Here is a 27,971-nt window from a genome sequence, read left to right as displayed (position 1 = left end):
CGCACCTGGCGGCGGCGATGGCCGCGGGGCCGGGGCGGTGCCGCGCCGGGGGCAGAGTCCAGCACGGGCGGCCGCGGCGGCCGCAGGAGCGTGGGGCCGGTGTGGAAGATGCCGCTGGGGCTGAGGAGCAAGAAGAAGGACAAGTCCAAGGAGACCTTCAAGCTGGTGGAGAGCGAGGCGGCGGCCCCGGCCCCCGCGGCGGCCCCGGCCCCATCCGCCGGCGCGTCGCGGCTGCAGTTCCACACGCAGCTGGCTCACGGCAGCCCCACGGGCCGCGTGGAGGGCTTCGGCAGCGCCCGCGAGCTGTACGCCCGGATCGGCGAGGCCTTCGGCATCCACCCCGCCCAGGTAGGGCCGGCACCGCCGCGGGCGCGCCCCGCCGGGCCTGTTGCCGCCCGCCCTGCCCGTGGGCATCCTCTGTCGTGGGCTTGTGTGGACGTGCCTACTTTACACTGCTTGGGAGATAAAAACTCCCTTTTTTATTCTAAATGAGCGTTAGCATACGAGAAAAGATGTAAGTGTGACTGCGTTTAACTCTTCCATGCTAAAAGCAATGGTCCTCTTGACCAAAACTGCAGTGTCTCGGTTAACCTGTTGCCAGCTGCTGTTTGACACAGCTCTTAGGGACTGCTTCATTCCAGTTTAAAAAGGGACAACGAATCTATGAGGGTAAATACCCAGAATGAAGGCACTGGAAGGGGAGGGGATGTGGTATAAATGCCCTAAATCATACTACGTTTTAAATTTTCGGCCGAATGTGGTATTTGGAAAGTTTTCTGCTTTGTCAGGTAATTATTTTTAAAAGGCTCACTGTTCAGGTGGAGTTATTTAAGTCTGTAACAGGATTTTTTTTTTAACTCAGCTGCCTTTTTGATCTTTTTTTTTTTTCCTGAGCCATGTTCTAAACATTTATTTGGATAATGACTCATTTGTGTTTTTAAAGGCATTGTTTTCTCTTAGTTAAAAGGTAGTGGCCATATCAAGTTCTTCCTATGTGGTGCTGTGAACCTTAACCTCTGAGTGGCAAATTGAAACAAAGGGCTAACGTTTCATTATGCCTACGTGTGGCTGTACAGCTTTACTTGTTTTGTTCTTTGTAGATGACTTTTTTAGAAGTTGTAAAGACTACTACTACAACAGGCTTTGTTCTGAGAGTTTGCTGTGGCCTGATGTAGCATTTCAAACAGTAAATTGTAAAGGGAAAGTGGCGGTAGTAGTGAATACAGTTTAACCAGTCACTGTTGCATTAAGTAATTAAGAGGCAATGCACCCATGTCCCAGACCTTCCCACCTGCTTTCTGACCTTCTGCTCCTTTGTTTTCTTTTCATCCTGAGCTGCTGTTCCCCTTTTGTTCTGTTCCATCTCAGGCATTCCTTTTATTCTCAAATTCTCATAATTACCAGATTGTCTTCTATTTTAGTTTTCTTCTTTTCACTGTTGAACTTTTGGCTCCACTGACTTGAGAAAGAACAGCATTCACAGAGAAACTTAATTTTGTATGAATGGTGTGATCCTGTTTCTCCTGCTAGATGTATAATCTGACACCCTCAGAGGTTTTAGAGGAAGCACCACATATCATGGGCACATATTGCCAGCCTTGTGCCAGACTAGCGAAGTTTCTTATTTTCTTTTTCTCCCTAATGTTCCATTCCTTTTTTTAATTTTTATTTTTTTAATGTGGCTTATTGCTAAAAATGGATAGAGAATTATTGCTAGAGGCACTGAACTTAAAATCTTTTACTCTAGAAATTCAGTTGGCCTTAAGAAAATTGTGTGAAATTAAAGTAGTGATCAAAAATATTTCCTGGTGTGAAGGTGGCATAGCAGAGTGAAGAACATAGACCAGAGGGTCATGCAATAGAATTTTGGATAGACAAGAAAGATCAGTGAACAGCCAAGAAATGAATGAATTTAGAATTTATTTTAAATGGTATTATCTATTAATTAAAGCTGCTTTTGGACAGATAATCTGGTGTAAAGAATAATGCCAGAAGCTACATCTCAGCACACTGAAAGACGCTGAGGTACTCCAATGCCATTTGTAGGTGTTACCTGTCTAGGAAAGTTTCAGTGACCCAGCTCTGCTGAAGCCTGTGGGCAGCGTGACACCTGACTGCCTTTGGAAACAGCTCCTATCCCAGCGATCTCTACCCTGTAGGGGCTGAGGTGGAAAATAGTTGGAGGGGAGTGGTGGGAAAGAGCTCCCTGTAGAGAGCATTCAGATAACTTTTGCAGAAGTGAATACATTTAATATGATATGTGAGTTTACCGCAGGGTAGGCAAGAGTATGGATTCTTGGATAAGTTCCTGCCCAAGTGTTTTAATAAGATTCTGAATGAGCTATACTTGTAATCTGTCACTTCTCCTTTTGACTCCACATGGTTACAGCACCTCGTTTCCTCCTTGGATTACATCTCACAGGACCAGCTGAGTTTAGCTTCTGCTAGAGAATCCTTTCCAGGTTCTGTGATTGACTGCCAACAGTGACAGGGAGAAGCTTATACAAAACACAGTATTTGTTGGACAGACATTGGCAGAAACTTCTGTACAGACCTGGATCATGAGTAGTGTAGGACGGGGACAGGACAAGATGGGTATAGCTTCAAAGGGGGTGTTTGCTAGGTATCTATGAAGGAGTGAGACATAACAGCAGCTTTCTGAGGCTTTTCCTGTGCTCATCATTTCTTGTAGATATTTTATTCTTCACCCATCTTCTGAAACATAGATTTAGAAGAAACATAAAGATTTTAGTTATAGGCTAGCTGTGTGGAATGGGTGGAATAGGAAAGAATTTGGGCCCCGTGAGAGTTAATTAAAGTAGTTAGGAGAGCTGGACCTGAAATAGGGTTTTAGATGTTAGTAACTGATTACCAAATAACTGATGATCTGTCATTTGCATGTTTGCTTAGCTGTGCTTAGAATGAGGAGTAGAAACATGGATAAGTTGGTGTATGGAACAAGGACAATTACCAATTTCCTCCCTTTGTGGGAACCCATCCAAAAGTCATGCAAGAAGAAACTTAGAGGTCACTAAAGTAATTAGGATTGTTAAAACTCAGAAAGGCAAAAAGGTCAAAATGAGAAAGATGAGTTAACTTCATCTTTTTTGGGACCACTGACCCAATTCGAGACCACCGACTCAATTCAGGACACACACTACTCATGCTTAATGACATTTAAACTCATTTCCATATGAAGCGGAGAATGGGAGGTGTTAATGTTATGAATATGCATTTGTATTTTGGATATTCATAATTTTTGGAAATAAAAGGTATTATGTTTGCTTGTATCGGGGCCTGCATCTTAGGGAGCTATCCCACGCAGAGCCTGGCACCAAATAAACATGCACTTTCTAACTCTAAACTGTTAGAGAGTTTTTGTCCGTCTCAGTTGGATATCGATATTAGATTGATATTCATATCTTGGTAAATCACTTCCTCGATGAATATGTATCTGTTCCCCCTTTTGAAGCTGAGGGGTAGGCAGAAGCCTCCCTTTCTGCCTATCTCTCTGACTTTTACCATGGCCACCATTTCCTCTTTTACTGGTCCAACGTCACTGTTCTTTCCACAAGGAGGAGGAGTGAATATGGCTACTAGCAGTTGATTGTCATTGTCACTGAAATTCTGGGAAAAATAAAAACTCTCCAACAACATCTTTTTATGTTAGAGAATTAAGGCATTGCTTTGTTCTGGCCAGGATGTGCAATAGAAATCATTTCATCTACACGTGTCCGGGTTGTGCAGTGAAAATCATTCTATCACACATAATCCTCTATCAGAACTTTTCACACATTTATACAGACAAAACCCAAACAAATTCTTCTTCATTGGTCTTAAATTACACAGTTCTTAGTATTCTTTCTCCTACTGGTTATTGATCCGTTTGCATTCAATGCTAATTTGGTCCTCATTCTTCAGTTCTCTTATCAGTCTTTTCCCAGACCAGGTGTCTCTGACCGTGCCAGGGGGTGATGTTGGGGGATAATGTCCCTTAATGATCATTAATGTTCGCTTATCTCCTGTGTATCTTTTGGTTACTCCCAATCTGTGGATGTTAAACTCATCGGGCCTCTCCTGGTGAAGAGTCTTGTTAAGAGAATCTTCAATTCCTCTCCACTTGGGCAAAGGAGAACAAACCCAGGGGTTTGTTCTGACTAAAGTTACATAAAAAATTTTAAAAGTTGGATCATTTCCAACATCGTTATTATGAGTGTTGTTTGAGGTAGATCACGTTGTTGACTTTTAATTTGCTTACTTCAACAGGCTTTCAACAAGAAGGCACAGAGCTAAAAAAAATATAGATAGATAGATGCAACTCTTAACTAACAACACAACCCACGCACAGTTACGTGTGTGTTTCTCTTTGCATAAATAATAAAAATATCTACCCTTATTTTTTCTATGGAGGTTGAAGTAGGAAAAGTAGTTGGAAAAAGTATTTATCTGTAGCTTTGGCCATTTAGGATTACTACTCCTCTATGTTAAGAATGTAACAGGGAATGTTATGTTCCCTGTAAGGGTGAAAGTGCTGAGTGCAGCCTGTATGATAAATAAGTGAGCACTGACTGAAGGACAATGTGGGTCTGTTAAAGCATTTGGTGGTGGTGTGCTCCTGTGAGAGCACATGGTAGGGCTTTAAAGTATTCAGGGTAGCTAATCAGGCGCTGAGAACGTGGATATTAAAGTCCAGCTGTAGCAGGGATATTTCTTCATCAGATGAGAAGGGAATGGTAACCCATAGAAGCTCTATGGACTTTTGGTTTGTCTACTCGTAATTTGCACTTTTGATTATTTTGTTTGCTTTGAGAGGTGACATATGGTGGGGCTGGTGAAGTAAACTTAATGCTCAGTGGGTGTATCTGTCCAGAGCCCTTGGAGGTTAGGGTTTCTTTCACAGTGGAAGGAATTTTGCATCACAAGGATAACTCAGGAAAAGAGATACCTTTCTGGCAGTAGTAAGGGCAGAAATGCAGCTCCCTCTTTCTCTTCCAGAAACAAGAGTTCAGCTGCTGAGCTTGTGTGTGGGCTGTTGTTCCACAGGCCTTGCCTCCTCATGCTTAGCAGTCAAGTATACCGTGAGGCTGTGCCACATTAAACTTTCATAGAAGTACTTGATTTAAACCTGTTCAATTTAAACTTTTATGGAAGACTGCTGACAAATAAGCCACTGCTGAAACTTGTGTTTCTGAACAAAACTGTCCTTTTAACAATAAAAAAATCTGAACTTAAAACTTGGGTTTTAGAGAAAAGGGTCAGCTTGTGAAATTGTCGTCACCAAAATGCTGGAAGTTTTGTTGTTATGCTTATCTGTTGAAACAAATTGCTCACAATCTCGCCTACAGATTGCATACTTTAAGTGAGCAAACTTAACACTCCCTACAAACCACCTCCTCCCAACCCTATGGCAAGAATTGTTTCCCTAAGCAGTGCTTAAATGTCACACCCATATTGCATGTGATGCTTTCTGTGTCTTTTTCAAATACTTTAATTGAAAGCTGAAATTTGAAATATTAGTATGGAAATAATTACATGGAAGGACTTATGCTGTAATACTGGTGTACTTTCGGTTAAAAAAAGAAAAATCCAAAACAAACAGTAAAACACTGTTTATTTTATAAGGCTTTGAATGTATTGACCAAGTTGCATACCTGACAGTACCAAAAGCACATTAGAACTTGGAGGAGCTGGTTATTCTTCCTTTTGCTGAAGCTGGTCAAGGCTCCCACATTTTCCTTGGAGAAGATAAAGTGAGTAAGTTACGTAGAAAATGCGTTGGTGATTTCTTGATATGATGACATCTACATATATAGGGAAATATGTCAGTGGGTGTTACATCTTGCTCAGAATTAAAATTCCGAGTTCCCTACCTCTTAAACAGAAAGGGATTATGATCTCCTCTGTAAAGTTACCTGAGATTTTTAATACATTTTCAATAGCTTCTGTGTATGTAATCTATCAATCAGCTTATTGTTGAGTCCTTCTCAAGGTGTGAGCTCAATATAGAAGATAAAGAGTATAATTAATATACATTAATATGCAATATGGTACTGCATATATACTTTATATAACACATAATGTAACCCACTTTTTCTTAGCTAATACCATTTCTTTATATAACACACAGTATAGCCCTGGTTTTGTTGGGTAGTGTGGTCTCTTCCAACTGAAAATATGGATGCAGGGAATAATCTGTTAGTAATCTTATTGGACAAATCTATTTCATAAAGTTGTGCATAAGGCCCTAGTCTCCAGCCACATGGAACTCCCTTGTTCTGAGTGCTGTAGAAGATAACTCTTGGTGAAGGAGGTATCCTAGATACTTTGTGACTGATGTAACAGTTCTGATTTATAATATCTTGCTAAAGTTGGCATGAAATATCACAGCACTGGTATGCTGACTTAACGACCAAATGCCTATGAAGGTTTAGGGTAAGGACAGAAAAGACTTAACAATGAGAAATGCACATTGAATTTTTTTCTTGCTTCATTTTTGGATAAATAAATTACTATTAAAAATATTCAAAAGTTTGAGTAAGTGGAAGCTGTTGTTTAAGTATTCAAGTATATAATCTGTCATTAGGTGCCAATATTAAACTTATGTAAAATCTATGAAAAAATATAATTTTTGAATCAATAGGTCTCTGTTGTGTACAAATAAAGCTATGCTATAGATAAAAAAAAAGCTATGCTGGTAGATGGTGTAGTGGTATATCTTTCTGGGTAGATACATCTTTAGTACATTACTCTTTGCATATATCTGTTCTGAGAAAAAGCAGTTGTTCACTAAAGAGGATGAAGAATGATTTAAGTTTTATTTTTGACTGGCTGATGCTCTCAGAGCCTTGTGGTTAGCACAGAACTGACTCACAAAAAATCCTGCAGACTTATAGGCTGTAGTAGGAATGCCATCCAGATGAAGATCTATAAAGAGAAACTCTGGATCAAGTTTCTAAATATCACATTTCTGCTCTGTTGCCAATTTTATCTATTCAAAGGTGTGACAGTATTTATTAGATGATTGTCTGTTTGACAAGGTCAGATGAAGGATGCTAATGTCTAAAAGGTAAAGACAGTGCTTGTTATTCATCACAGGAACAAGGAACAGAGTTGCCATTTTAAACTGGCAAAGTTATGTAGCTTGAGAGAGCTGAAAATGTGTATGTGAACTTGATAACATCTGTTTTAATTTCTTGGTTTAAAAAAAGAGCTTGTCATTAGAGACTATTATTCTTATTTATAAAATAAAATTCAATTTTCTACTTAAACCCAGATTAATTTCTCTAGGTATTGTTACTGCTGGAATATTGTTTAACTGAAAACCTTTGCATTACCTGAGCAAATAAAACTAATGTCTGTTAAGGGTGTGCTGTTACGACTTTCATTGTTAAATAAGGTGTTAGATTGCAGTGGATGTTTGATGGATTAGATGAGATAAGCAAGTAGCCATTGAAGTAAGGCTGTTTGGTGGGGGGGGTTTGTATGTTTTGTTTTTAAAAACAACAACTAAACAAGACCTCTATCAAGAAACACAATTTCTGTATTAACTTTCAGTCTTTAAGATTAAAACCCCCATAGTTACAGAATCTAAGTTCTAGAAAGCTCTAGAAACTTGAATGCTCTCTGTGAAATAATTAGTAAAAGTATCCACCCTTTGTTTAGCTGGAATCAATTTAAACAGGTTGGTGACTTGCATTTCAATTTTTCTGCTTTCGTCCAGTGATGCCAGAAGGAAAGAGGAGGCGTGTGTGGTATTGTGGTGTGGAAAACCTGAGTTGTTTCCTCAGTGAAGTAGATTCTAGGGATTCTCCAAGTTCTCTTGGAGCACAGAGTTTCTGTGGTTTGGCTGCTGCCCTGTTCTCTCGGGTGCTGCCCAGGAGGAAGCTGTGTGGTTCCCTTGGCCCTCACTCCTCTCCTGCTACAGCTTGGAAAGCCTAAGGGAAGTGTAGTTACTGTAGCTGGGACGGAGTGTGTTGGGCTTGGCCGAATTCCTCCGTGCAGCTCAAAGGTGGCAAAAGCAGCTCTGTGCCCGGGCAGTACAGCTGATAACTTTCATCCTGCCTATGCCCAAGATGACAAACCTCCCTGCCGAAGAACTGGCATAAGTGTAGGGAGAAAAAGGAGTGTCTGATACCCAATGCTGAAGGGAAATCCCTTGGAAAAGCTGATTTATAAAGAAGCAATTTGATCTTTTTATTAAGCCTTGCTTTTACTAAGCTGGAACAGGCATGGCCCCAACTCATGCTGGGGAAGGGTAGGAACTAAGCAAGGCCTTTGGAGACACTGTGCTCTGAGCTAATGGAGGAACACATGGAGCAATACAAAACATTTCATGCTCTCTCATGACTATTTTGTTTTGATAAGCTTTCTTTTTTTTCCCATTAAACTGCTTTCAACCAATCAAGTTCTAAAGTAGTCCCTAGTGATCTTTGAATCGTGTGGAATTTGAGGTGGGTGAGTGATGAAGCAAAAGATGGTGATGGCTCTTCAGTTTGCTTACTCTAACCTCTGGTGCAAGCTGTACCAGCTCAAGATGCCTCTCTCAGGGTTGGTGTATTGAGATGAGGCTACTCACACAGGTAGGTCTCTTTCCTATGTTCTCTGCCAACTCTTATCTGCAGTTTGAGCTACTGATGCTTTCTGTTGTGTGTGGATGGAGAGTATCCCCTCTCCTGGAGAAGAAGAGGTATCATTTTGTCTATGGACCTGTCACGGATGCCTGAACTGTGCTCTCATTTTATCTTCCTATCAAGCTCACCAAACCTAATACACTGTTAATGTGTTTGCTTTCCCTCTGCACAGATCATGTTTTGCACTTTGAATACTCATAAAGTTGATATGGACAAGCTCTTAGGTGCACAAATTGGCCTTGAAGATTTCATATTTGCCCATGTGAAAGGACAGCGAAAAGAAGTGGAAGTTCTTAAAACTGATGATTTGCTGGGGCTTACCATTACAGACAATGGAACTGGCTGTGCCTTTATAAAGGTAAACTTAATTACCAGTGAAATACTTCATTCTATAGAAGCTCCTGTTACTAGAATAGGTTAATTATTGCTTTAATGATCCTTTAGGACTATAAAATCCTTTATTATCATATATATGGTAACTAAAGAATAAAGTCTCTTTTCTTTAGGTATATAATTCAAAATTAGTTTAGCTATTCTGTACTGCATGTCATTCAAAATTAGTTCATTTGTTCATTGCTTCTGTAATGTGTATCAGCTTTACAATGCAACTATTGTATCTCCTGAGCTACTCTGAGGTGGTAGGTGTTAGATACTGCTTGCATCTGCCCCCTCCTGTTTTAAAGTGATTTTCTGATGTCATTTATTAAATGCTTATAAAACTTCTGTCACTCATGTGATAATGAGATCATGTTCTTTCAGTCTTTGGCTGTTCCCAGGGCAGAAGAGTAGGGGCAAATACAGTGGTTTTTCAGTTTTCCAGTATTGTTGCCTTAGGGTGAATTACAAGGATATGGATTAACATAGTTTACCACAATTAACTTGAGTAGCAAGTATGGGCAGTAACATACACAATATATCAATCATAATTGCTTTCCTTCTTCTCTTCTATATGACCTAGAGGTAGGTCTCTCTGTTTTGAGACAAGCAGAGGCTGAGGAAATGATGCTACTCTTCTTGCTAGACTAGGTATTAGGAACCTTAATCACATTTTCTGCCTTTTTTAGATTCTTTGCTCTAATATACTCCAATTACCCATTATTAGTGAGGCATTAGTAATTATCTTTGATTACTGCTGCCCCAATCACTGTTCTCATTGTAAACAGAGCTTCTTGTATGGAGAGGTTGTATTTTCTGTTCATTCCTTAGCTACCATGGGTATAAAGCAAGACATGATTTAGAAATCTATTTGCTTGTCTTTGTCATGGAAAAACGTGACTGAGGTCATGTTTGTGAAAGTCAAGATGCAGTGAAGGTTTCACTAAGCATTTTGGCAAAATCATAGCCTAACTTTTATGTTTGTAGACAACTGTGAACTTCCAGTAATGGCATCTATGCAGCCCATAACATTCAGTCATGCTGATGCTTATGTGGCATTTTAAAAGAAGGCATTGAAAGCAGTGCTTCAGTGACCAGCATCCACGAGTGCAGCACTGTGCAGTGACACTCCCTTTGTGCTTGGTTGGTAACAGGCAGAGAACAGCCATCACATAGACTACTGCACAATTGGAGCACACTGGAAAACCCTCACCACGTTAGCCAGACAAGCTGTAATTTCCAGTAAATAGGGTAAAACTCCTCTGAACAAAAATATATTTTTCCTTGTACTGGTCTAATAATAAGCATTGTAATGAAAATGGTGTGATCTTCATGGGAATGCACCAATTTTAAGAAGTTTCTAAGAGCTTACTTTGTTTGTTGTTGTTGCTGCATATTTAGCTAATGAATCTTTTAAACCAGCATAGAAAACACATTTACAAAAGTAAAAGCTGCATATTTTTTTACTGGTTGTCTAGGTAAATGGCTAAGCAGAGACTGTCTCTAAAGTTTTATAGAACTGTTTTTGCTTATATACATGTATTTTCCTTGAAAAGTTGTAATTATGTCCCATTCCTAATTAAAAATTAATACTAAATTTACTGATTGGTGGGTTGTTGAAGGTTGCTATGGGTTGCAGTAATTTTACTGCATTTTGAATAACAGGGAGGTTTCTAGGCTTGATGTGGTAACCCAACCAATTTTAAACCTGATGCTGAACTGCAGGTTTTTTTTCCTATGAAACTTAATCTTGTTTTGCCTTACCAAGAACAAAGTTTGGTGTCATTCTGCTTTCACAAATTTGTTTTTGGGGTACATGGGCAGGTGGGGAAAAGGAGTCAAATTAGTATTCAAAGAACAGCAGTAGAACTTGAAGTATGACTGAGTGGTGTACAAGGAGACATTATCAAAGGGGGTAGGCATTGCGTAGGAAATATAGATCCTCATAGCTTTTCAATGGACTGTAGAGCGCTTGAAATACAGGCAATTGCCTCTTAATTACTGTGACAATGTAGCTTGTCTGTCTCAGGCAGTTAACTTGGAGTGATGATAAAAAGTGACACAAGTAATAGTCAGCGAATATTATTTAAACAGTTTTAGTGTTGGGATCCAAGTGCAGAAGAAAAGCTAAATGAATATGAACTCAACATGAAGACTAAACATTAACTGAAGCCTGGTGGGACAGTTTCAAGTCCCAGTAACAGAAAACTCATTTGGCACCTGGTTTCTGGTGTGCACGATACCCACATCTGCATTCACCACGAGGCTTCTGTTTGGTGCTATAAAGAGTTAAACTCAGCCTGAAGCTTAAAATCATTGCAGTGCACTGTAGGACACTGAGCACTCTCACACTTCCCACTGACTCTCAGATGGAGGCACATGTGTGGGCTCAGACATGCGCGCAGGGGCTGGAAGCAGCTTCTGGGAGGCTTGCACAGCTAGGCTGGCTGTTACAGTAGGAGGTGGCAATATGTTTATCTGCCTTGTCTCACTGTTACCTCACTCAAAGTTAGCCTGAACAACGTCAGTCATTGTTGAAATGATTGTTAATCAGGAACACATTAGAAGGAAATTCGTATCTCTGCTAAATATAAGGTATTTTACTATGTCACAGCTTTTCTGTTTAATTGCCATATAATAATGGTTTATGTGATGTAAGCACATGATGAACAAATATGACAGTATGTAACAACAATAAGCAGAATCACTGAAATTGAAAGTGTGATAAATCATAGAGATATTTTAAAGGTTTTTCCCCATAATTTTTAAATTACACTTCACAAAAGCTGTAACTTCTTTTATGACATTTAGACTATTTGTATTTTCCATGATATGGCAGTTAGAAGATTTTCTTATTCTTTATTATTTCAGAGGAAATCCTTTAATATACAGCTGTATAGCTTGATGAGAAAAATAGTAGTTTCACCACTGGGGATGGGTCTTATTAAGATCAGCCCTTTACAGTATGTAATATTTTACTATATAACACATTTTTAAGTCCCTGGACCATACTTGAGAAGAGAAAAATTCTGCTCCTATGCTTGTCAAGCTATTAAATAAAAAAACCCCCAAAACTTGAATAAACATTCACATTACTGAGATGTCTGTGATCAGTTTTAAAGCACAAAAAATACTAGGTTATTCAGAACCTTAATTTCTGAAGTATGGTTGCATTCTTTTTTTCCCCCCGGCTGATTTTATATTCAATGCTTATTAAAATACTTTGTTTGAAAAATAATGCTTTCAAAATATGTTTTATGATAATCTTACAGACAAAACACATTGCTGGAGTAATAAGCTCAGTGGTATTGATATTGTTAACTGAGATTCATGAAACTCCGTGGTGTCACCTCTTAAAAACTATCACCTTTTAAAGAAATGTTTCTAATTCTGGTGGTGTTTTTTTTTAAACAATAGCGAATCAAAGAAGGCAGCCTTATGGACCAAACCAAAATGGTCTGCGTGGGTGATCACATAGAGACCATAAATGGAAAAAATGTGTCAGAGCGTCGCCATTATGAAGTTGCCAAAATGCTAAAAGATCTGGAGAAAGGTCAGAAGTTTAAGCTGGAGTTGGTAGAGCCTTTGAAAGCATTTGGTGAGTGACCTGACTCTCCACCTTGTTCAGTAAAACACCTTGATAGTAAAATCCCAACATTGCATTACATTGTAAGTTTGTTTTCAGAGTGCAGACAGGTGTCCACCTAAGGTAACATAATGACTACAAGGAAGTACATTTGGTTTTTTCCTTTGAAGTGGAAGATTTATGAATGGATTTTCTTCCATCTTGCTTTCTCCAGCATTCATCTGGGTGTGGGTTGCCTCAGCCTGAGCCTTTGTCTCAGTCTCTTTTGCCACTACACGATGTTGCAAAATAAGTACAGGAATGGTTTCATAGGTACAGTTTTAAGGCATAGATTATTTCACTAATGTCCTGGTTCTTGAAACTCCTTTTTTCATCTATTGATTCATAATCCCTGTTGTTCTGTGTGTCAGACTTTTCTATTTCTGTGCCCTTTACTGGGGTCTATGCTTTCTAATGCTGAAGGCGGCTGCAGAAAACACTGTCTGGGATTCCTCAGAGCACCTCCTTTGCTGCCTGCCTGCCTGTTCTCCCTCTCCCCAGCCTTTTTTTGGATCTCCAATCATGCAGCAGGTGTACTCAGAATTGGAAGAAAGCAGAATGGCAAAGCTCTGTCTTTACTTGCCACCTGCATGCTGTGAGCAAGTGCTGCTTAAATAGGATGAGTGCATACCTACTGCGAATTCTTGTATATGTTAATTCTATCAATGTAGCAAGCAAACAAACAAGGTTGGTTTTGCTCAGGCAGTCAAAACAGAGACCGAGTTACAATTTTTATTGTCTCTATTTTTTGTATCTCCCCCAAACCATGTAGCATTATCCTGTAATAAAAACCTCAAAATAGTGCTAAATCATAAATTTGTATGAGTTCTTCTGCACATCTGCAATAACAGTCAATTCAATATCACTGTCTTCACGACAGCAGCAAAAATTCTAAATGTTTATTTTTCAAATGGTTTTTTATGTGTTGGTAGTTTACAGCTACTGTCATACACCAGTCTTGACGCTTGGTGTCAGAATAGCAGCAGGAATTGAAAATGAGAGAAATGCAAAGATTTCTTTTTGTTTTTGGTGCTTCTGTGAAGAATAGGGTTATGAGCTGATCTCGAATGTGTTTGTGTATAAGCCAATACTCCTGTTAAATAAACGTGTATGTTATACATTATGCTAAAGGATTGCATAAGTAGTCTATCAAAATTAGTAATGCAGCCATACCTTTTCTTTAATATGGGCCTATAATTTGTGTCCAATGCTTAAAGTGTTACACAGTCTGTTTGTAAAGAGCAGGGTAAATCAGCATTTGATTGATGACTTCAGCCATTATTTAGTAGTATTTACTTTAATCAGGTGACTAAGATACCTTTTAGTCTGCCTGAGATGTAGAGAAGAAAATGCACTAATTTCATGGCAATATCTTTTTTCTGATATTAAGAGGCAACCAGAGTTTTGTGAAATGATTTTTGGAAGATGCATGTTATTTTTTACCCTACAGAAATTACCTTGTAAGTTGCAGTCCTCAGTAGGTTAGAAGGTCCTGCCTATAGCCTTAGGTACAGTTGGGCTTTAGGCACAAATTTATTCAAGATAGTGCTTAAGCTGCAGCTTAAGCACTAAGAATAGCCCCAGAGGACATGACAAACAAGATCCTGCTGGACAAGTAGGTGCTGAATTCCTGTTAATTTCAGTGGAATTTGGTGAGGGTACAGAAATAAGACACAAGCCTCTGTGTGAAATTATTTTCATTTTTCATCCTCTCAACAGAATGTGAAAGAAGTGTAATTTAGTGATTGGATATCTTTCTACTATGGACATGCAGGCTCTCTCAGCTACTCTAGGCAAGGCTTATAGCACAGAATTAAAGATTTGTACCAGTCACAAGCTGGCCCTCTATGAATTGTGAATAATTAATAGAAACAAAGTAAAGGCAGCATAACACAAACTCGGCACTTTAATTATGTCAACATGAAAAATAGTTTCTGTGATAGCCAGAGTGCTTTGGTCTGAAGTACTGCAAATAAAGATTGTGTCAAATCATGACCTCTAAGGTGATAATGGTGACAGAATTTGAAAAATATGGGGTTTTTTATCAGGAATGACTTTTCGAAACAAATCTAGCAGAAATGATGACAATCTTAAGGATGTTTTAAACTGTCCTTGAAGCAATAAAAGGATTAAGAAAAAGTGTTGATCCTAAGAATATATATAAAGAGACTGTGACATACCTATTTGTAAAATAAAAGCTAATAAAATTTACTTTTCAAGACCTATTCAGCATAATAACCTAGATTTGTGACTGCTTATGCAAGAATGACGAGTTGAAATCTATCTGAGCAAAATTAATATAACATCTTAAAGCCTTGCCTTCAAGAAGAGCTTATTAGAAAGGCCTGCTATTAAGAGGAAGAATAATCTGTTAGAGAAAACAGGACAATTAAAAGCAGCTCTGCAAAATTATCAACTCTCTTCTAGCACTTTCCAGATTCACTATGTAACTCCCATGTCAGTGAGAAAATTAAAGCCTTGCCACTCTTGAATGTAAAATTGTGTCCTGGAACAAGAAACCCCAAACTTACATGATTCCACACTCCATTTACTAACTGGGGTGCCCTTGCCCAGGATTAAACAAGAAAGGCTGAATTCAGGTAAAAAACTCTGTGTAAACCCGATACTCTTCGTAGAGATTTATCAGCTGTGAAATAATTTTGGTGAAACCAGTGGAAAAACTCCTGCTGGTCTGCTTATGGACATTTCACCTCTGTGACTGCTGATAAGCAAATTGTTAGCTCAGCTCAGTGTGGCTCATCATCACCTGCTTAGCAGGAGTGTTTGCACCATTGCATCAGAGAAAGATGGAAATGTTGCAATGCTAAACCTGCTATGTGTTCTGCCTGTAAAGACCAGAATAAATCAGCAGTTGGCTGGTGACTTCAGCTGTTATCTAATACTAAGGTGTAAATACTTACACTTTTCTGTAGAATGAGGAAATAAAATTACACATGGTGCACATATGGTGCACATAGGCCTGCTTAGATATATTGGTCAGTGGAAGTCCTAGCCTCAGTGCAGTTGAGCAGATATCAGAATTTAAAGACAACAAAATGTCAGCAAAGCTATACTTAGAAAACACTTAATTTATAGTTAAACTTTTACATAGTCTAGATCTTGATTAGAATAAAATATGAAGATAATGTAATAACCAAAGCAGATACATCATATTCTGTTGTACTGTATACTTAGTTCTGTTTGGTATTTTACTTTTGTTATTTTTTTGTCTTTAGAAAAGCTGGAACCAAGGACCAAAGGTAGAACTCTGTCAGAGGCTAAGATCTCCAAAGGGAGAGAAACACTTCGCCTGAGAGCCAAAGGCCCTGCTACTGTGGAGGAAATGGTATGGTGTGGTGTATGCCCTTCAGTAGTTTAATCACCTAGCTTCTGATTTATTCTTCCCCAAGGCTGATAAGTAGGATGGAAAATCTGGATGTTACAAAGCTTGTGGGACAAAAGAGAGCAACTAAAGTTGATGACTAGCAGGGATAGGATGGGGCTGAGGAACCTGGAAGCAGAGAACCTATATTTAGATGTCGTGGATTACATGGATGAATTCAAGGTAGAGTAGACCAAGGAGGGCTGAAAAGAGGGAAGGGGATGAAAAAAGAGGTGGGATGGTTGAAGACTTGGTTCCGTTTCTGACACTGTGAAGTGTATGTGGTTGGTGTAAGGGTTGTTGTTAGGAGAGGCTAATTAGATACATTGATATGAATTTGTGCAAAACCAGGATTAGAGTTTGGTGAATAAATGTTATTTGTTCTGGGCTCTTCTAAAGCTGATGAGGATTTGATGAAGATCTGTATTAACAGGAGATATAAGGCCCCTGCTCAGTTTGAACATGTGAGCTGTGTGACTTGGTATTAGGAGGAAAGCTCATGTTTGTGAGAAGAGGGAAAGAGAGTGGAATAGTGTGTTTTATTTGTAGATTTTGTAAGTCTCGGTGGCCAAGATGGGAGTAGGGATAATCACTGGCACATCGCTGGTTATTTTGAAATCTGCATGGATATAATCATACTTCTGCACTTTTCTCCCTTTATTCCAACAAAGCCAACTGAAGTTGAAGAAAAAGCAATTAAAAAAGTGGATGAGCTTCTTGAAACATACATGGGCATAAGAGACGTTGAATTAGGTGAGTTTTTAGCAGATACATTACTACAAAACTAAATAATTTCTCATTTTCTCTAGTCTAAAATTTATTGAGTACTTAAGTCTCTGGATGTAAGTGAAACAAAATTTGTCCAGCATGCAGTCTCAAAAACTTGCCTGTATTTCTACAAATGTGTTTGTCTGATAAAAGAATCTCCCTCCCACTTCAATCCTTGTGATGTAATTAATTAATCAATCCTCTATTCTTCCTGCACATTATCTATACACTTTTGCATGAATTTTTTAGTTGTTTGCTGTAACTGTCACCACTGTATTCTTTCTGACTTATATTTTCTTAGTGGATCTCGTGTGTGCCATGATTAAGGATTCCTAAGGATGTTTATTTGCTTTTTTGCCTCTTGGCGTAGACATACCAAAGTTGATTGCTAAGGTTTGAACCTGAGATCTTCATCAGTGAACAAGCAACTATAATAGCAGGGGAACTGACAGAATAATTGCACAAATTGATCAAATTCTCTAAAACCTGTGTTCTGAAGAACATGAGAAAACTTGTAGAATATTTACTAGTTGTTAGAACCATTGATTTATAATGAAAGAAACTACTTAACCCCAGTGTCATAAGTTCCTTAAAGATGCACCAAACTTGTCCTTGTAGCTGTTGCTTTTTTTTGTTATTCTGACAGCAACTAAATAGGAATTTCTGCCTGTGTGGGAAGAAGCTGCAGTCTAGCTGTTGTAGCCAGCTGTGGCTGTTGTAGTCCTCCTAGGATCTTGTGGAACTGCTCATACTGAGACAAAGAGGAAGGTATTTATTGTTATGGTAATATCTTAAAAAAAATATCAGCCAAGAATTAAGAAAGGATAAGCTAAATGTGATCTTGAAAAGAAAGCTTTCATGAGAGAGAAGTGGAGAAGGCAAAGCAGAAGAGAAAATAAGTCTGGCATGAAGCTCCAGAGAGCAAAGCAGCAGGGCTGGAGGGGCAGCAGTTAGCACAGAGGAATGAGAACAAAAGGTGGTTATTTGAATAGCCAAAAGGCTTTTGCTGGCTGCTCCTACCAGCAAGCATCTGATTGGCAGATTCTACTAGTTTTCTCAAAAGAAAAATGGTAGGTAAAACAGTATTTGTCCCTCAGTCTAAGGTAGAAGTGGGCTTCCTGGCATAGAAGAGAGGGCAGAGCTGCCGAAAACTTGAGTTCTGTTTTGTTGGTTCTATCTAAACTTTCCTGTTCCCAGCAAACTAGAAGTTCTCAAAAATTCTGTTCCCAGCAACTCTAATATGTGATGCTCTGCCATGTAATATGCTCCTGGGAGGCCTGCGTGGGAGGTTTAGGTTAGGGAGGATTCCGTGGCCTGTCTCACTCCTGTAACCTCTGTGCCTCAGTCCATCTCTGGCTCAGGCTTCAAAGCTCTGAGTCTCGTGCCATCTGTCCCTCTGGGAGCTGTTTTTGTCCTGCAGCTGTTGCAATCCTGGCTCAGGCTGGGCTTCTGGAAGCTGCTGTCCTTGCAGGTTACTTCCAAGGTCCCCAGGCTCCTTGCCCTACAGGAATAAGCAGCTAAGGTGGCCTGCTTTTGGTGTCCATGGGAGCAGTCCTGTGGGAACTGGTGTTCCCTGTGTTTTTGGCTCTCAGTACTGTAAACAGGATGGCTCTTGCACAGTAGACTGAGAAGTTCAGCTTTCAAGACATATGGCTGAGTTAATAGCCAAGCACCTGGTAGAGCTGTCCCATTAATTCCTTGAATTTCTGCCCCCCCTCCCCCCCCCCCCCAAAAGATCTAACACCCTTCATCTTTCATCTTTCAGTATGTAGTTCGGAAATTTAAAAAATGCCTTAAAAGAATACTTAAAGAAGGAAGAGGTCTTTGTTCGTAGAGAGGCTCTCTTCTTCCCAGCTGGGTGGTTTTGTCCCTCACCTCTTTTTTTCCTCCCCAAAAGGTAGTGAAACCAAGAGAAGCTGTCAGAAATCACAGACTATAGGTTTCATAGTTTTAGTTTAGTAGCTTTAGTTTGCTCCTTTGAAGCAGTATCCTGAAGTTCAAATCTGAGAGTCAACAGCCAACGGTGATGACAAAACCCCCCCCAACTTTATAATTTAAAAACAATTAAACAGCTCTAGGATTCTTTAGAAAAGGAGAGCTAATCACCTGTCACAAATCTGTTCAATTAACACATGTCAGTTTTTCACATACTGGATGTGATCAGTCACCCATGAAAATGAAATATGAGGAAAAGATTCATTCAGAGAATGCCAATCATCACTTCGCTTGAAATTTCACTCATTACTCAAGCCAGATTAGTTGAAAATGCAAGTCATCACAATGTGCAGCTGACAAGTGATTAAGATCTCAATCATTGCTCACTTCCATGCACTTCTGTTTGTCAGAATCTTTGGATGTCAGTTAATGTTGCTCTTTCATCTCGATTAAAATGACACTTCCATGGTGTGATTGAATTCTAAAACAGTGCCCCAGTTTTAAGACATAAGTTGGAAAGAAAGGAAAGAAAAACTGATGTTAAATTACAGACAGAATTAATTAAAGGTGAGATAAAGCCCTTAATTTTTGCATGGTTAAGTATCTTGACAGTTTCAAGAATGGCTGACTAAATCTACACACAAATCCCTGAGCTGGAGCAAAATACTTGGAAATTGTTAAAGAAAATGCATGATCTTTTTTTCTGGCACAGTTTTTTATTTTGAGAGCTTTAAATGCTGTTGAGATTTACATACCTGCTTTTGGATGCATTTTTACCTTTTTACTTCCTTGCTCTTTTTTTACTGAAAACTGGACTTAATCCACAGAAGGGACAGTTGGCTCTGAAATTTATTCCTCAGCCATTTTATGGGCACATTCGAAACTGGGCCAAGGCTTGACTTCAGCATTCTTTAAAACATAAATGCACAGCTGAAAGATAATTCAGGTTATTTTAAATTCTATGGGTGCTTTCTGATAAAGGAATTTGAACAGCTGATTAATAGGAGTGACTCAGGAAACAGTGCTAGTGAAAAATATTGGCATTTATTTTTTTAAATCAGTAAGACTTGAATTGTTATGGACTGTATTTAATCCCAAAAGTTCTTGGTGGGAGGAAGCCTGGATCTAACCCTAGGATGCTACCAATTGTAAATGATGGCAAAAAGGGCTTCCTGTCCAAATATTTTTCAGCATCTTTTGGCTTCATCCACTGATACTTTGTTCTCCTTTGTTCTACTTTTCTACTTTTGGATGATTACTTCCTCTCTGTTGCTCCCTATAATATTATCAGACATGACATATCATAGAATCATTAGGGTTGGAAAAGACCTCTGATATCATCGAGTTCAGGCTTTGCCCAGACACCACCATGCCAACTAAACATAGACTAAGTGCCACACCCAGTCATTTCTTGAGCACTTGCAGCGATGGTGACTCCACCATTTCCCTGTGCAGCCCATTCCCATGCTTAACCACCCTTTCAGGGAAGAAATTTTTCCTGATGTCCAACCTGAACATCCCCTGGTGCAGTCATGGGCTGCCAGCTTCTCCAGGAGACAGCTGTGGGGGACAGTATCAGAGGCTTTACTGAGGTCCAGGTAGAAACATCCACAGCCTTTCCCTCATCCATGGGGGGGGTCATCTGGTCATAAAAGGAGATCAGGTTGGTCAGGCAGGACCTGTCTTTCCTAAAGCCATGCTGGCTGAGCCCGATCCCCTCTTTGTCCTGTACATGCTGTGTGATGACACACAAGATAGTCTGTTTCATAACCTTCCATCACTGAGATCAGGCTGAAATATCCTTGCATATTCTGTCTTTGTTTAAAAAATTTAAAAACTACTTTTCTACACTTTGGCTTCATTTTTCAAACTTACCATCTAGTCAAAATATCTTAACAGGTTTAAAACTCTTTTGTTACCGAAGCTTCTTCTCTTGGCTCACAAATCCAAACCATCAATATTCAGTAGATGTTTTTATCTCTAAATGCTTTAACTGAAGTGATACTCTCCCTGAATCTGTTGTTTTCTTCTCCTCCTTTCACCAGACTTCCTTTCCCAAAGGATTTTATTGCATACATGCTGGGGTATATTGTTTATGGCTATTCATTTACTCTGAAAGAATAATGGGAGTTTTTTGAAAAAAGGAAGGACAGAAAGTCCAGTTAAACAAAAAAACCCCAAACTTCTCCACTTCAAGAAGAATTAGTACTTAAGAAAAAGGAGCAAGAAGAAATATTTCTAATAGTTCTTGAGTACCAGATCTGACAGTATTCAACATGAAACTTAAAACAATCTTAAATACTGGAAACTGCAATAGCATGCTTCATTTTCTGCTTTAGAGTGACAGGACTGGATAATAATATTTGTTACCTTTTGATGAAGGCAAAGCTTCTAATAGCATTACAGCTAAATAAATATGGAGGTTTCTGTCAAGACATCTGAAAAAAGCTTTTTCAGAAGTTACAGTGTAGGATAGATATAGGTAGCAAAACCACTATGTAAGGTAGATAATAAGAATGGCAGGCAGAAAGTAGCTTTCATGGCTTGTGCCCCATGTGTCTATTAAAAGTGAAAATAAGGATTTTCTGAAAGATCTTTGAAGTTATTTTAAAGGATCTATATTTAAAAAGCCAACATACTACTTTGTTCATATTCTGGGAAGTCTGATATTGAGCTGCTCAGTTAAAGTTGACAAGACTTCTAATTCCTTTCATCACTTTTAAGATTGCTGAACTTTTCACATTTTATGCAAAAACTTATCAGATATTCACATTGCCTGAAGTGAAATGAATAAAGGAAAATCTAAAAACAATTGAGGCTCTTTTGACTGTGGAAAAATATTCTATTGGAATAAAATTCCTGTAATCACTTATTGTGCAGCTCTTACAAGAAGCAGTGGGGAAAGGGGAGGGGAGTGGAGAGAATTTGGCACGAAGTTGTCACCCTCTGAGAACCAGTAAAGTTTTCTTCTAGCTGGCAAGTATCTGCTAAATGCCTTGGCAAATCAGTAGGCTTTGATTTGCCTTGGGAATTCCACGTTGCAGTGTGTCACTGTGTGAACACAGCTGTGCCGCCCTGGGGATGCCGTCCCGCGGCTGTGGCAGCTACCTGGGGAAACAGGAATGTGTTCACGGGTGGCAGAGAAGGCTGGCCAGCTTTAGCATTTCTGGATGGAAGTAGTGAAGCAGGGCTCGGCTTCGCGCTGTCGGACACGCGGGTGGCGCAGGTGCTGCGCGGAAATCCGCAGGGAAGGCCGGCGCCCGGTGCGCGGCAGTACAGCCGCGCTGGCACTGGAGGTCAGCACCGCGCTGCCGAAAGCGCCCGGTCCCTCCGGCTTTCCGAGAAGCCTGTTTCATTCCATCGGGTGGATCTGGGAATGCGAATGTGCCTTAATAAATACAGTACATTAAATGTGCCCTGGCAGTGCTGATTAGACTTACTCAATACAGATGAAGACAGTTTTTTTCGAGGCTGCTTTAGCACGACAGTGATGTTCTGATTCCTGATTGACTGGGTTGAAAGTTGATCAGCTAAGTTTAGTGGATTTTGTTTTCAAGTTTTGTAAATCTGTAATAAACTAGTTTTTAGATTCTATTTCATTATTTGGGAAGCTAAATCTTTAAAGAAAGTTGTGTTTGAAGTTACACCTTCTGTTAACGACAGTTTGTTACATGCAATTCTGAACCTTCAGCTAGGGCAGCTGGATTGTGATATGCTGTGTTGTCTTGTTTTATTGCTGCTGTCTGTGTCATATGGTTCTTCCATATCTCTTGGCCAATTTATCTCAAAAATAGCTAAATTCCTCACTCCCACACTGCTTGAACACTTGTGTAGATCCTTACTTTCTTGATGGCAGCTTTCTCTAAATATCTGGTATAACAATATCTTGACATATTTGCTCTTACATCACCTTACACAGCTCTTTTCTCTCCACCCTTCTCCCAGTGTCTGTAAAAAGTACATTCATACCCTGCTTCAAATCCAGAAATCTGTGAAGTGTCAATTATAGCCTTCACCTCTTTACCTCCAGGGTTCCACCCCTGTAAGTACCTTCTTATGCCACATTGACAGGGAATATAGAGTGGCACTGATAGGACAAATCCTTGTGTTCCACCTGTCAGGAAAGAGTCCCCTCTTTAATGCCCATTTCCCATCCAGACTTGTCTGAATCAGAGTCCCAGGAACTTCATGGGGGACACAGAGAGAATCAGTGCAACAGGGGTAGGGTTTCTTCTGGCAGGAAACTGGTTTTGAGTGCCCTTGAGAACCACTAGTGGTGCCTGGAAAGCTTGGTTACCCTTGAACGGTCTCCATCACAGCAGTTATTTGTCAAGATTTGCATAAATTTTCCTTGGACAACTTTGTGTAGTTTGACACACTTTTATTGTGTTTGGAGCCTCACATCTGAACACAGTTAAAACCAAAACATCAAGTTTCCTCAAAATTACTGTTGCTGACGTTTACAATGTGGAATATGGCTCAAGCTTGCTTACAGCTTGTTACATGTTTGCACAACAGCAAGTACTGTTTGCCAGAAGTTCATAACTGTCAATAAATTTGAGCTGAGTTTTAGGTCAACAAAATAAAATTAAATAAATTTAGTAAAGGTTCAGAGTAGGGAAAATTTATTTTTGTTTTTATCAGAGAGATTTTGCCATGTTGATTCAATACAGTGCATGTGGTAGATGGCAGACTGCCCCAGTGAAGATGTTTTTCTGTGACTTTAAAACTTCCTTCCCTTTCTCAGGCACTGTATTATGTATTTTGCGTTTGGATATTCCTTTGAGAAAAGGCTAGAAGCTATCAAATCCTTCACTATGATGCTTGAATTTGATATGCTTAAGGAGAAAGTGGTGGTTATTTGATATTTAACAAGAGATGGAGGACATCTTGCAGTTTAAGGCAGGTGTGTAAAGTAATCACAAAATGAAGCAGATTTTGAGGTTTCATCTCATATAATACCATCATTTTCCTGTGAATTTGAACAGAGGCTGTGGAACAGAAATACAGGTCAGAAAATAAACTGTATTCAGCAGTGCTGTTTGTGCCGATTGTGTCTTGCAGAGCGTTCTGCATCCCTCAAACTGCGGTAGCTTGCTGCCAGTGGTTCTCTGGGCCCAGCTTAACCAGGAGAAACCTGTACACCGACTCTTCACCCCTCATGGAGGTGCAGGTGTCGTGATCAAGAGAGGTTTGAGCCCTCACAGTTTTCATTTGCTCTAATATCCATGGGTTGCCAGCATCCAGTGTTGTTTGGGATAGATTTCTAAGTTGTCCTAGAATCTGAGAAACTGCAGTAGCAAAAGGTGAGGGATGAGCACAGCAGACAAGGAGTGAGTATCAAGCAGCAGCCCCAGTGTAGCTGTTTCAAAGCAGATGTGACACTTGATAAATTCTGGTACTTGTTTGTTAAATAAAAGAAAATCCTGGACAGTATTGGTATAGAAGATACCAGAGTTTACTTCTGTTGTATCACACCTCTGCTTTTATTTTCCTGGATACCAAGATGTTCCTAGTGTTTGGTGGCTCCAGTTCATCGTGCACAGCAGCAAGGCCTTTCTCTTGCTTCTGCACAGTTTGAACCACCTGGCTGAGATTTTCAGAAATAACTTTTTCACTTTCATGAGGCATAAGCGCAAACTTTATCCTGTTGAATCCTAAATTCAGCTGGTAGACTTTGCATCTCCCTAAGCTGACCTTACCAGGTTTTGAAAATAGACATCCCAAAGCTGTCTTGGCCCTATGTGTTAGCTGTCACTTTCATGATAATTACATTATTTTGTTTTGTTGCTCTTTAGCTGCAACAATTGTGGAAGCTGGAAGAGACAAGAAAAACCCAGATGAATTTGCAGTGGCACTGGATGAAGCTCTTGGAGACTTTGCCTTTCCAGATGAGTTTGTATTTGATGTATGGGGAGCAATAGGTGATGCTAAGCAAGGACGACTGGAATGAGAACTGTGCAGTTTATCAATCCCTGTTTGAAAATACAAGATGATTTGCAAATATGTACATCAGAATTTTAATAACTTTATTGGTGTAATTTCAGGGTGCTCTGCACAAGTATTCTGACCTGAGACTTGCCTTTGCAAAGGAAGGTTTCTAATAGAAATGAAGATAAACCCAAACTTCTGACAAATGCAATTTAAAACAATTTACTTGCAGAAATCACTGTAAGGAGAGTATATATGTAGAGAGAGGTGATATATTTATACAGAAATTTTATGAAAATTAGGTAATTTTTATTGTACATACACTTTGATACCAATATTCTGAAAAGTGTTAGACATATGCAACAAGAAGTTAGGATTATTTTATTACTTTGGAGAGGTTTATAAAGTTGTTGAGAAACTACTTAGCTTCATGCAGCAGTTCCCTGGTTTTCTGCTGTCCCTATGTATTTACCTAAAGCCTTAGGTTTTCTTACAGTTTGGTCTGGACATTGTCTTTACTGTAGGCAAAGCTGGGAAGAAGCTACCCTGTTTCTTTAGAACCCAAATTCAGGAAAAGAATTCTGCTGAAACATGAGAACTAAGATCTTTGAATGAGAAAGACTTGCTTGCATTTGAGTCATAATATGCTCTGTCTGGGTATTACTGAGGTAAGTAGAGTACAAATGCTTAAACCAGGAAGCTGCTGCTTTATTCAGATGCCATATTATTGCAATAGGAACTGAATAGGAAGAAATATATGTTAATTTTGATTACTATTAATGCATTTGAATAATATCTGTGATTTGGCACTGGAGACTACAGTGTATGACTAAGTGCTTAATTGATCTTTGCATATGCTAAACAACTTTTTGAGAGCCCGTGGAGTTCCCCTCTTGTCTGTGTTTTTTTTTCAACACGGCAACACAAGATAGACATTGAAGGTGTTCAAATCCAAAAGATACTATAAAGTCACAAAGAATTGTAGTTTGGATGACAAAGCATGCCTAGACCCTGAAAAAAATGCTAAACTAATTTTAGATGTTAGGATTTTCAATTATATTGTACATAAATGTTTATTTTAAGTGCTAATTTTTTACTAAGAAATCTGAGAGTGTTGAAAAGGAAATTGAACAAGAATGTGGGTTCTGACCTGGGAAGGCGTCATAGCTCTTTAGTATTTTTATATTTGCATAAGAATATAAAATAATAATTATTACAAAAGTTTTTTTCTAAATCACTACCTGAAGAAAATGTCTTTCACTGTCTTGCAGAGATATCTTTAAAATAAAGACTATGCCAATAATTTTACATGTTCTATGCCAGTGATTTTTTTTTTGGTCTAAAACCATGACACTTTGAAGTATCATTGAGAGAATAGGTTCTTGTTCTCTTTACTAGGTTATTGAGGAAGGATTTGAAACTCCACTTCAGCAAATTTCTGTAAAACTTTAAAATAAAATTAAAGAAACTGTAAGGAGGTGGTAAAATTTTGTACATCTCTTTGCTCATTTGACCCTCAAGGATATATTACTTTGCAAAAGGAGTTTGATAGCGTTTCTTCTTTTTTAATAATTGCAGATCTGAGCCCACAACCTTCTGTTGCAGCTGAGCATGCTCTCTCTTGTACAGGATTACTTTAGCTGATTTACTCATGGTAATGAAGGGCTAAAGTGTTGTGGGCCATATAATTTGTTCTTTAAACTTCTAGGTGAAAAGCAAAAAGGAAATGCCAAGAATTCCTTGTTGGTTTCAAATCATAAAACTCAAATGTCAAATTTTGTGGAAGTGTTTATGTACTCTAGTGTTAGTAACTAACATGCCACTGATTATAAAATATATTAAAATTTAGAGTTCCTTCTTTAAAAAAAAGAGAAAAAGTACTGTGGATAATGCATGAAATGTTGCCTGTAGCAGATAACCCCTTGTGTTTTGGCCATTCATTTTATTTTGAGAAATTAATGTTGTTCAGTCAATTTATACTCAGAGGATAATTTGTCTCATTCCACTGATAAAATAGTAAGATAAAAATAATCTCTGAAGCTCTAATTCTGCAGAGAGCTGCCTCTTGTCACAGTGGCCTGTTTTTGTGGAGTTTATCTCAGGCCTAAGATTTAAATAGGGATTGCAATTTTACTAGCATTTACTGCAATAAAGCATGTCAATATATCTTTTTCTGTTTTCTCAAAGCATACATGATTTCTAGCACCTGTGACATAATGGTGCCACTACCTAATTTAGCAGATTATTTGCATTTTCCAGCTATGCATGATTAAATAGTTACATGAAAATTGTACTGCCTTATAAAGCATGATAAATACTTCTCTCTCTTTGTAATGATTTGTGTAGTAAATTAATGTTGTCTTACTAATGACATACAGCCTTTAAAACCTAGTCAATAATGACACTAATGCCTTTAGATGCTGTGTACAGTGAAAATGTCATTAAATGTCACTACAAAAATCTCCCAAGTTACTTAGACATACTAGTTTTATTGAAGTGCTGATCAGAGTAGGACTATAAACACTTTGTTAGTGTGTGTTGCACATGGAGGTGAATGTTGGTGAACAGTCTGCTCAAAATCTGAGGTGGAATGACACAAAGCTTAACTCAAAATCTGAGGTGGAATGACACAAAGCTGTAACTCAGCCCGAATGCTATTCCAAAAGTGACTGATTCCTTACTTTTACAATTTGGTGCAGAGCCAGCAGAGAGCTGGCAGACAAATGCAATTTGTGTCTTTGCTTCCAGACTTACTGCTATGTTCAAGACAATGGAAAACACACCACTATTTTTTTTTCTACTTTTTGCAGAGTCTTTAGGTGCAACAAGGGGATTTAATGAAATCTGGTGTTCATAAAGTTCTGAGCTCATAATCTTAAAAATGTGATGAGTGATGAATATTTTACGCTTTTAAAGGAACAAATTTTGCAAATTACAGATGTATCTTTTGTGACACCTTTAATATGCCAAATTATACTTCAGTTAAATCTGATTTTATGCAACCGTATTCATACAGCTGTTATTCAAAGAGCTATTAATATAATCAGTCTATTTAGGAAAATCTCATCTGTTATGCAGATTTGATTAGTGCATGTACTCTTATTTCTGTATATTATTTTCTTCACAATTTGTCTATTTTCCTTTTTTTTTTTTTTTGAGATAAATGTTACATAAAGCTTTGAAAATCTTGGTTTTTGTGAATTTGAGAGTGCAATATTAATGTTAAAATTAAGCTAATTTGTACTATTTTGTAAGATGTTTTTCTTCCTGCTTTTTAATGAGAAGTTCTGCTATTTTTCAAATTAAATATTGTTTTTGATAAAAA

General features: G+C 38.7%; 1 protein-coding gene across 3 annotated transcripts; it reads left to right on the top strand.

The window, feature by feature from the left end:
- Positions 1 to 18: 18 nt before the first annotated feature.
- GIPC2 (GIPC PDZ domain containing family member 2) lies at positions 19 to 27,971 on the top strand. Of its 3 annotated transcripts, XR_006016475.1 has the most exons (7): positions 19 to 348; positions 8,803 to 8,988; positions 12,423 to 12,603; positions 15,867 to 15,976; positions 16,684 to 16,765; positions 24,514 to 27,231; positions 27,266 to 27,971. XR_006016475.1 is itself a non-coding variant. In XM_042030400.1 (6 exons), exons 1-6 carry the CDS (start codon positions 109 to 111, stop codon positions 24,666 to 24,668), a joined length of 954 nt encoding a protein of 317 aa, XP_041886334.1. In that variant the 5' UTR covers positions 19 to 108; the 3' UTR covers positions 24,669 to 27,971. The 3 variants fall into 3 exon arrangements, 2 of the variants coding, with proteins under 2 accessions (XP_041886334.1, XP_041886335.1); XM_042030400.1 differs by having other exon boundaries at positions 24,514 to 27,971; XM_042030401.1 differs by lacking the exon at positions 19 to 348 and adding an exon at positions 376 to 514 and having other exon boundaries at positions 24,514 to 27,971.

Source organism: Corvus kubaryi, unplaced genomic scaffold (assembly GCF_017639235.1).
Source record: "Corvus kubaryi isolate FWS band 111438036 unplaced genomic scaffold, C.kubaryi_AGA036_p1.0 37334, whole genome shotgun sequence".
NCBI lineage: Eukaryota > Metazoa > Chordata > Aves > Passeriformes > Corvidae > Corvus > Corvus kubaryi.
The sequence above is the reverse complement of the archived record's forward strand: the minus strand, read 5'-3'. Positions and strand labels throughout refer to the sequence as shown.

What these genes read in the sequence shown, in the direction of transcription:
- GIPC2 (XM_042030400.1), top strand. Translation starts at nt 109, where the DNA reads ATGCCGCTGGGGCTGAGGAGCAAGAAGAAGGACAAGTCCAAGGAGACC. An exon ending in TCGGCATCCACCCCGCCCAG is followed by an intron (nt 349 to 8,802) that starts GTAGGGCCGGCA and finishes CCCTCTGCACAG; the next exon opens with ATCATGTTTTGCACTTTGAA. An exon ending in AGAGCCTTTGAAAGCATTTG is followed by an intron (nt 12,604 to 15,866) that starts GTGAGTGACCTG and finishes TTTTGTCTTTAG; the next exon opens with AAAAGCTGGAACCAAGGACC.